Here is a 9,864-nt window from a genome sequence, read left to right as displayed (position 1 = left end):
ACTTTTCTTCTGCGGTGCGAGAGACCATGTGTTTCTAACATCAGGGTTATTGATATTAACTTGACGTCACCCATCCTACCTCGCTGCTCCATTCTCCTGTGACCTGATATGCCTTTGCTCTGCACGTGCTAATCTTTTCTCCATCCTTCGTTAGTGACAAACCACAGCAGGACCCCTTGTGGGGACTCATTACGCACTCCCCCCTTTTGGGGGACTCATTACGCACTCGTTTTACGCAAATTGGTCGCCAACTGTCGCCCAATGCCTCAAGCTGATACCGCCTCGCGTGCTGGCATGCGTCCACCGAAGTTTCTATCAGGCCGGGAGGGAGGCTCTGATACGCGAATTGGCATCAGCCCCCGTGGGTGCGGCTCTCCGGCCACATGGATTTAAGTAGAAGTCCAAACTGCCCGAGGATCATCATCCGACTCTGGTAGAGTAAGAGAGTGAGAGAACCAAGCCGACATGAGTTTGAGCGACAAAGACAAGGCTACCGTCAAGGCCCTGTGGGGCAAAATCGCCAAGTCAGCGGATGTTGTTGGCGCTGAAGCTCTGGGCAGGTAAGTGTCACGTTTACCCGTGGTTTTTCAACTTCATGTTAGAGAAAAATGTATGACGTGTTTTGACTTGACCCGGTTTTTTTCAAAGGTAACGCAAAGTAGGTCCAGGTAACGCGTTACAACGTGGCCTAACTTACCGGTGAGACTACTTCTCAGAACACAGACGTATGCGTGTCAATTTAGAAATGGTTCCAGTGCTTGTGGAGCTTTAGCATCCACATAAAGACATGCTCCAGGTGAGGATCGAACTCACAACCTCGGCATTACTCGGCTGAATACTGTCTTATAAGTACCGCGCGCTGACCGATTGCGCCACTGGAGCCGTTTCTCTGAAGGAGCACTCAACAACTCTAAATCAGACAAATATTGAAAGTCAAACCACTTAACGTTTTCTCCACCTCCACAGGATGATTGTCGTCTACCCGCAAACCAAGACCTACTTCGCCCACTGGCCAGACCTGAGCCCCGGCTCTGAGCCCGTCAAGGCCCACGGAAAGAAAGTGATGGGTGGACTAACACTGGCTGTGTCCAAAATTGACGACCTGAAAGCGGGCCTGCTGGAGCTCAGCGAGCAGCACGCCTTCACGCTGAGAGTGGACCCGGCCAACTTCAAGGTGAGACACCGTTTATTAATATAATGTAGCAAACATTAGGAGATCATGATATGTGCGGAGATTACGTTTTTTTTTTCTTCTTTTCTTTAAATATTTTAAAAATATTTATGTTCTTTTGCAAATTGGTGGCAAACATATACAGCTGTCTTTAATTTCAATGTAATGCGGGTTCCTTTTACAAGCCCTCAAGTTTTTATGTTATTGTATTTGTTATTGTTTAAAATATATATATATAATATAAATAAAAGTTTAAATAAAAGTAGCCTAAATATTATTATTATTATTATTATTATTATTATTATTATTATACTGTTCGCATGAATTACGCATGTCTGCTGTACAAAAACTTGCCGTCCCAAAATCTTAATTTCTCTTAAATCTAATTAAAAGGAGACATCTTTGTTTTCAAAGCCGCTTCGCCAGTTTCGAAGCATGTTCTTTTTTTCAATGCACTGGCATTTCGGATGTTGGGAGCTACATGGGAGGAGAGTGAAAATAGCCAACTCTTCTCTCTTTTTGCAGTGTTAAAAGGTCTATTTGCTTTATAATTTCGTCCGCTGTCATTCGCAGATCCTGGCCCACTGCATTCTTGTGGAGCTCGCCACCATTTTCCCAAAGGAGTTCACCCCTGAGGCCCACCTGTCCTATGATAAATTCTTCTCCGCTGTGGCCCTGGCTCTGGCTGAGAAATACCGCTAAGCTGCCCGCAGTGCGAAATGCGGTCTGCTACCAGCGATCATGTAACTCATGGTGCAAAGTCATAAAATAAACTGCATGCCGCCAAAAACAGTTCTCCTGAAATGTTTTATTTTTATTTTTTATTATTATTATGTATTCAATTTTTACTTCACACACACACACACACAAGTAACAAAAACAAGCATTTATTTGATCTGCATGGGTAGGGCGAACAGATGAAGAGATCATCTACATATTTTGTTCTTCATCTTTTAATACTGAAAAAAATTCACAGTGATCACACAGTTTGGCATGGAAGAAAACCAACGAAAAGTACAACAGCATCAAACTGACCGCACGTCACTATGACGCCACATGAGTCAAGAGTGTAGCTGATAGGGTGGGACGGACATGTTCACTGCCGTCTGCATGCCAATGGACGAACAGTAGAGGCTGTTATGATTTCATAACGACTCGTAACTTATCATCTCCCAGAATGAGCCTGAAAGAGAAGAGATACATTGTGACTCTTATCATGCCATGGCGTATTATTTCATTATTTTAATTCAGCCAGTCATATCTGGCTTCTCTCACCTGAGCAAAGCAGCTGCCACCAGGCCCCCCCCTATGGGTCCCACCCAGTAAACCCAGTGGTAGGTCCAGTAGTTGGTCATCAGAGCTGGTCCGAAAGCTCTGGCAGGGTTCAGACACGTTCCGGATATGTCACCTCTACACCGGCAAGAAAGTACAAGTTTAATTAGCCTAATAATTAAATTGCTCATATTATGCTCATTTTCAGGTTCATAATTGTATTTAGAGGTTATATCAGAATGAGGGTGTGCCACGCTAGCAGCTAGGCGAGTATTATAACGTGTTACAAAGTGACGCATGTTCGTCTCTGAAGTAAAGGCTGGACTACAACAGAGCTGTTTGGAGCAGTTGGTGAACAGTGTTTCCTGTTGGAGATGGTAAGTCCCTTTGGGGGGGACTTTGGGCTTTTTCACTTTGTAAACCTACAACGTGCACAAAAAGATATATAACACAATAAAGGAAAGGGGGAGTAGCCAAAAAGCATAATATGAGCACTTTAAGTTGAATTATTAAAACAATTTGAAATTGTTGTTTGTTCAAATCTGATACAACTGATGCAGCAAAACATAAGTTATGTCGCCGTATTATTCATATGAATGTGGTTATTAAAAAGAAAAAAATTTTACATTAGTAAATACAGCCAGAGTTGGAATTTCATGGTTACACCATTTGAAGTTTTTAGGAGATAAGGTCAGAAATGTTAATAATAAGAAATGAGGTTAAAAAACAAACCAATATGGATAACAACGATGGACTGTATAAAACAACAGTGGAACCTAAATTAATGTAGCTACATTGACTTGCATGTCAAAACTATGTATTTTGTGTAGATTCAGTGTAAATTCAAGTATTGGTTAATCGATTCCCAAACGCTGATTGAAATAGTGATTTTTCAAATGGGCTACTAATTTTAATTTCATTAAATATTTTTCATAATGGGCTAATTTTTTTTCGAAATCACTGAACAGGATGGAAACTAGGCCATTTGGTACAACAAACCTGGATTAGTATTTTCAAATGGTATCCACAAAGTAACTTTCAAATACCAGAAATAAGCCTACGTTAAGAAAACAAATAACAGCAATTAGAGAGCGTCTTTTCCTAAACCCAACCGTCCCGTTGTTGTCCCGTGTGTGTCATGGAAACGTAAGCCCACCCACGAGCTTTCTTTAACTTAAGAGGCCGTGTTCATTTCACGGAATTCCTCCGTGGGCCCCACCACGGATTTTTTTTGCGATTCCGTGAATCGCAAAAAATGTGTTTCTTGACGCAGAGTCCTAGGGTTCGAATCCAGCCTGCGGTAAGTCCCTGCCGGTGTAAATGTTTACCAGTGTTGGCCATCGCCCTGTTGGTTTATCTCACCCTGCCAGGACGTTGATGATGACGGTACAGCCCACCAGGAACGGAGCCAGCGGGGTTTTGGTCTTGCTGTTGACCGCCACCAGCAGCACCACCATGGTGATCAGGCAGGTCATGGCCACCTCCCCGAAGATGGCTCCGGACAGCTGGCTCTCTGACTTGAGGATGTCAAACGCTGCTCCCGTTGCGTTTAAGTAGCGGTCTGCAGGGGTCATCATCTATGTACAGAGGTTCTTAATCTTTTTTTTTTTCAGCCAAAGACCCCTACCTAACTGGATAGATAAAGAACATACTGGGAACCCCCTCATGTTTTTCCTTTGGAATAAATTTACTTTATTTTTTTACACATATATAGGCCTAGTCTTATTTATGTTATGTAAAAGAACAACACAAGACAAATGCCTATTAGACATAATTGCAGAGTCTGAGAGTTAAAGATAGCCTATGCTAGATTAGAAAGTAACCCTATTAATTATTTTGATAGAAATATAAAACATATAATTTGTTTAACTATAAAGCCTTTTGTAAAAAAAAAAAGAAAGAAAACAAAATAGCATGATAATGTTAATGAATGAATCTGAAAACATGTCACAGACCCCCTAGCAAGTGATGGAAGAAGTATTCAGATCCTTTACTTCAGTAAAAGCACTAATACCACATTGTAAATATAATCTGTTACAGTAAAAGTCCTGCATTGAAAATGTTACTTAAGATAGAGTAAGTAAGTATCATTGAGAAAAATGTACTTGAAGTATTGAAAGTAAATTGTACTCAATGCTAGAAACCATCAAAACAGTTATGTGTTTATTGGTCTAATCATTTCAGCTGTACTTGTAGGCCATTATATTATTGGGTAGTTTAATTTATCATATTTTATAAACTACATGTGTTTTGTGTGCCAAGATCTTAATTTGTAAGGTAAAGCTGTCCGATTAATGCAGTGGAGTAAAAAGGACAATATTTGCCTCTGAAATGTAACAGAGTAGAAGTAAAATGTGGCATTAAAAGAAATGACTCAAGTACATCAAATTTGTACTTAAGTACAGTACTTTAGTAAATGTACTTAGTTACATTCCACCACTGTTAGCAGAGTCTGAGAGTTAAAGATAGCCTATGATAGATTAGAAAGTAATCTATGAACTACTTTAGATAGAAACATTAAAAATATTATTTGTTTAACTATGAAGCCTTTTGTAAAAAAAAAAAAAAATGATCATGATCATTTCAATGAATGAATGAATCTGAAAACTTTTCACCAACCCTCTAGCAGACTGCCACAAACCCTGCGGGTCCCCGGACCCCACTTTGAGAATCACTGATCTATGAAAATGCATTATTAAGGATTCGATTATTGGATTTGACATGTTTAAGTGTGCGCAAAAAAGGACCTACGCATGCATCCTTTCAGAAGATTGTGCACTTGAAGTAGTTCACTTTCAACGCACCTTGGCCATTCCAGCTCCCAGCACTCCTCCAATCAGCTGGCTGACCAGGTAGGGTCCCACCATCATCAGCTCAATGCCTCCACACAGGTAGATGGCGATAGTGAAGGGAGGGTTGAAATGGGAGCCGCTAGAGACAGAGAAGCAGCAGTGAGGAGCTGGGACGCGTTCAATCTACGGTTTCCGGGTTGAACGACCTGTTTCCTCGGATCGTTGCGCAACGGTGTGCAACAGGCTTTGAGGTATGTTTCCTCTAGCTTGGTGGGTGTGTCACAGGTGATACTCAATCAGCAGAGGCGTGTATGTAAACTTATGGTAATAAAAAGGCGGCGCGCTTGCACCCTGTGTTGCTATGTTTTGTCAGGGCTGAACGTGGCCCTGAGATCGGATGAGAAACGGTTCTTGCGTTCCACTACATACTACCATGCTATTTAGTATGCCAGAAAAAAGATTGGTTACACTTTACTTGAAGGTATCTACATAAGAGTGACATGACACTGTCATGAACGTGTCATAAACATTATAAACAAGTCATAAACGTTGACATAACGCATCTTTTAGTAAGCGTCATTCGGTTTTTGTCATGACAAGTTAGGGTTAGGGTTAGGGTTTCATGTGTCATGACTGTGTCATGACAGTATCATGTGTTTATGACAGTGTCAAGTCACTCTTATGTAGATACCTTCAAGTAAAATGTTACCAAAAGATTAAGTGTGTCCCAAAACATAGGGTGCATCCCACTTCCCTTATTTGATAGCTCCTCGGTCCTCGGTTGTTCTGTCCCTCCTTCGTGAAGGCAACTAAAATCTCTTATTCCTGCGCCGAGCAGCGAGGAGCGAGCTTTGAGGAGGGATCTCCGAGGAGCTACATGAGTCAGGATACACGAGAGCAGCCTTCCCGTAAACCGTGCAGCTGAAAGCCGTGCCTGGGTGGCCTATAGTGGTGTAGAGTGTACCCATATATAGAGAGGTTCAGTGTTGACACAGAGGCCATGGGTTCGATTCTGACCTGCATGTCATTCCCCCACTCTCTCCCCTTTCGTGTCTTAGCTATCACAGTAAATGCCAAAAAAACACGGAAGGGAAGCCTCATCCCTTTAAAGCACATTTCCTTGTTTCCTCTCTCCTCCCATGATTTCCTTCCGGCTCTCTTCCGTGCTTCCTCGGTGGGACGGACTTAGACGCGAGGAAGGGGAAGCATTTTGTCGTTCAACATGGAAACTGCATCAAAACGATGCACACCGTTTTGAGATTGAACGTGTCCCAGATTGTAAACTGTTTCTGCATACCGATACTACCATACCATACTATTTAGTATGCCAGAAAAAGATGAAATTATGTATCAATATATAGTATGTCAAATGTAGTATGCCAAAAGTACCAGGTCGGATATTTTAGTATGCAAGCCAGCATGCTTTTCTGGCTATTCTGACCCACAATCCTTTGCTCAGCATATATGAGCAAGAGGGTGAAAGTGGTTGTGGCTAGAATGGATACAGCTACAGACATAAATTAAGCAATATCTCGCAAAATCTAATCTAATCTAATCTAATAATATAATTTTAATTATTTCACCCAGGAAACAAATGTTCGTTCCTCGGGAGGGTTTTAATCCAAACCACAATCTTTTTCCTAGACTTAACTAGTCGTTTGGTGCCTAATCTTAAGTAGCTGTATACCTTCTGCCACAACAGGTCAAAGTTCAAGGCGCAATGTTATGAAGTGTCCTAATTGTATTCCTACTGCATACAACACTACATGCTTTGTAAGGGCAGCTGCAGTACATACCAAAAGTAAAAGGAAAAAGTATGCAATTTGGAACTCAACCTTTTTTTCCTTTTACCTATTCCACTCAAAATATATATGATTCTGCCAAATGCCTGCATCTGACGTTCTATTCTTTACACCTTTACCTGATGTTATCCATGACCGCCACCATCACCGCCACAGCCAGTCCATGCACCAGGGCTGGCTGCAGCCGTCCAGCCGCCGGCACATTCTCGATGACAGACACACAGCCGACAAAAACGAAGAACATGGTCCCCACTATCTCGGCCAGGCAGGGCTGGAACAGCGTCTCATATTTGTTGGGAGGTTTGGGCGCGGGTGGCTTCCGTCCCTTCTCCATCAGAGTAGAGTCTGCGTCTTCCATTTCCATTTTCTCCGCTCCCATTGCTGCTTTCTTATTTTTTTTATTTCTGCCTAAAGGAAACACTGCACCTCCGGCACCTACACCTGACCAAGACTGCACACTAAGTCAAGGGAACTGATAGGTGCTGTGGTTATTTATATTTTTTTGCAGCAGCTGGCACACTGAACTGGAATTGCATCACGGGTCATAAAAAAACAAAGGCAAAGGATATTCTAAGATTCATCGTATCTATACAATCCCCACCCCAAACCCTTTGACACATGGCCAGCCCCACGTAGGAGTTCTCAGGGCAACCTTTTGTAAAGGGAAATAAGGTTTCAAAATAAGACCCGAGCTGTTAAAGGTTAACCTCAGTCCTTGGGGTCAGATAAGTGCTCGTTATTAATCATCATTAATTCCTTACTTGGATGAAGGCATGCATGGAACAACAGTGGCCATATAGATAAGATAGACATGGACCATAGACTTTACACTGCTCCATATGGGTTTGTGCCTGTGTGCACTCTACACACCTATACAAATGGGATTATATCAGATCAGGTCAGGTCAGGTTACTTTATTGGTAACCATACGTAAACAAGGTTTACAGTCTAAGAGGCAGGACATCCTTAAAACTTTGTAGACCACCACATAACATTAAAACATATGAAACATAACATATGGATTAAAAAACAGTACATGACCAAAGTGCTTTTGCATTGTGTGCAAATAATTCTACAGTTTGTTTAACAGAGTGATTGCTGCTGGGACAAAACAGTTTTTAAATCTTGTAGTTCTACAACCAGGGACTCTTAGCCTCCATCCAGACGGGAGATACTGGAATTCCCTATTCAAAGGGTGTAGGCTATCTTCTAAGATGGCCATAGCTATCCGCTGTAGTTATTCAGGAAACAGGGATGTGTGGGGTGCAGCTGGGACTCACCAGTCAGCTTACTTGACCATGTTACAATTTGATTTAGGCGATTCTTGTGCTTAACTGAGACACACCCAAACCATGACACTAAGGAGAAAGATATACGATGGATTCGATAAAGGCATGATAAAATAATGTCATCATGGTCTTGTCTATATGAAAATGGTACAATTTTCTCAAGCGGTATAGACGCTGTTGTCCTTTTTTTATACTCGAGTAATTAGGTTCACCGAGTACATTTTACACTGTTGTACTCAAGAAACGTTTTTCTTATATTTCCATTTTATGCTACTTTATACTTCTACTGTGCTACCATTGAGAAGGACATGTTGTACTGTTTTACTCAACTACATTTATTGAACAGCCATAGTTAGCTATAGTCACTTTGCAGATCAAGATATTATTTAAAAAAAAAAAAAGAAAATACAACAGATTCTTACAAAAGATAAAAACCAGTGCTTCCCAACATTTGTGGCTCTTCCCAAGATGACTTTTTAAAGATTACCTTTTGACGCTTTTATGGCCTTTATTTGATAGGATAGCTGAAGACAGAAAAGGGAGAAGAGAGAAGGGGGATTATGGGTGCAGCCAGACCTTTCTCCAGCGCTGACACAGTGCTGCGAAGATAGGTCTGGCTCTGTGAGATTACTCATACGCCCTTACGACCCTACAGATTTATCTTGTGACCCTTCAGACAGGGCCAGACCCCTAGGTTGGGCACCACTGCGCCTAAGTGAATAATTTAAAGTAGTAAAACGTAGCTGGACGAACTACCACACTAAAATGCTACATAATACACTGCGGCATTAGTTAAACAATATAACAATGTAATATATTACAATATAACACAGGCTGGGGCCATTGTTAGAACTAGTACTGTTTCTTTGGATACTTTAATTACATTTTAATGATAATACTTGACTACTTTTACTAAGTTTACTTACTTACTTAAGTTACATTTTGAATGCAGGGCTTTTACTTGTAATGTAGTATTTTTACATTGTTGTAAAGGTGCTTTTGCTGTATGGTAGTTTTATGCTCCACTGTATAGTGGAACAATCTTACCTGCACTGCTGTCATATTTGTTTAATATCTGTTTAATGCTTTTTGCACTATTCCATTTGCACAAACTGTATACAGATTCTGTATTACACTCATTATTTATATTTGATCTGTATTTTTTGTAGACTCTTTATTGTATTTTTTGATTGTTTATATTTTGTGTATTTCATGTGTAACTCTATGTTGTCTCGCACATTTTATATCTTGTCTTGGCCAAGTCTAGCCTGGTCCTACCAGACTCTTGTGCATTTCATTTGTACAGAGTCTGGCCACTCTCCATTGACAAGTGTTAACTTCCTTGAAGGCGGGTACTCTGTTGAAATTTAAAACTACTGGATCTGCCCAGAGCCACTCTGGATCTGCCATAACCAATTGCTAACGTTTGGTCGTGACGTCGGCTTAGCATCGCTAGCGTTCGCCTTAGCTAACTTGAGCTAACTCCTTCACCACTAACGGAGCAAGCTGGAAAATCAAACCCACCAACAAAACTCAGC

General features: G+C 41.2%; 2 protein-coding genes, 1 long non-coding RNA gene and 1 other non-coding gene across 4 annotated transcripts; 2 read left to right on the top strand and 2 right to left on the bottom strand.

Annotated features, from left to right (window-relative positions):
• The first annotated feature begins 402 nt into the window (after nt 1-402).
• hbae5 (hemoglobin, alpha embryonic 5) lies at nt 403-1,963 on the top strand. The gene is made up of 3 exons (XM_039789004.1): nt 403-560; nt 967-1,174; nt 1,745-1,963. Exons 1-3 carry the CDS (start codon nt 466-468, stop codon nt 1,871-1,873), a joined length of 432 nt encoding a protein of 143 aa, XP_039644938.1. The 5' UTR covers nt 403-465; the 3' UTR covers nt 1,874-1,963.
• Nucleotides 789-882, bottom strand: trnai-uau. The gene is made up of 2 exons: nt 845-882; nt 789-824 (listed from the first exon to the last, which is right to left on the bottom strand). It is a non-coding gene; the product is annotated as a tRNA-Ile (tRNA).
• A 145-nt stretch (nt 1,964-2,108) lies between the features above and the next one.
• On the bottom strand, nt 2,109-7,416 carry aqp8a.2 (aquaporin 8a, tandem duplicate 2). The gene is made up of 5 exons (XM_039789003.1): nt 7,157-7,416; nt 5,248-5,374; nt 3,806-4,020; nt 2,447-2,581; nt 2,109-2,354 (listed from the first exon to the last, which is right to left on the bottom strand). The coding sequence occupies exons 1-5, from the start codon at nt 7,414-7,416 to the stop codon at nt 2,309-2,311; spliced, it is 783 nt and encodes a 260-aa protein (XP_039644937.1). The 3' UTR covers nt 2,109-2,308.
• LOC120551520 lies at nt 2,761-4,146 on the top strand. The gene is made up of 2 exons (XR_005637888.1): nt 2,761-2,820; nt 3,814-4,146. It is a non-coding gene; the product is annotated as an uncharacterized LOC120551520 (long non-coding RNA).
• Nucleotides 7,417-9,864: the final 2,448 nt, after the last annotated feature.

This window comes from Perca fluviatilis, chromosome 21 (genome assembly GCF_010015445.1).
Source record: "Perca fluviatilis chromosome 21, GENO_Pfluv_1.0, whole genome shotgun sequence".
Taxonomy (NCBI): Eukaryota; Metazoa; Chordata; class Actinopteri; order Perciformes; family Percidae; genus Perca; species Perca fluviatilis.
This window is presented reverse-complemented; position numbering and strand designations above follow the sequence as displayed.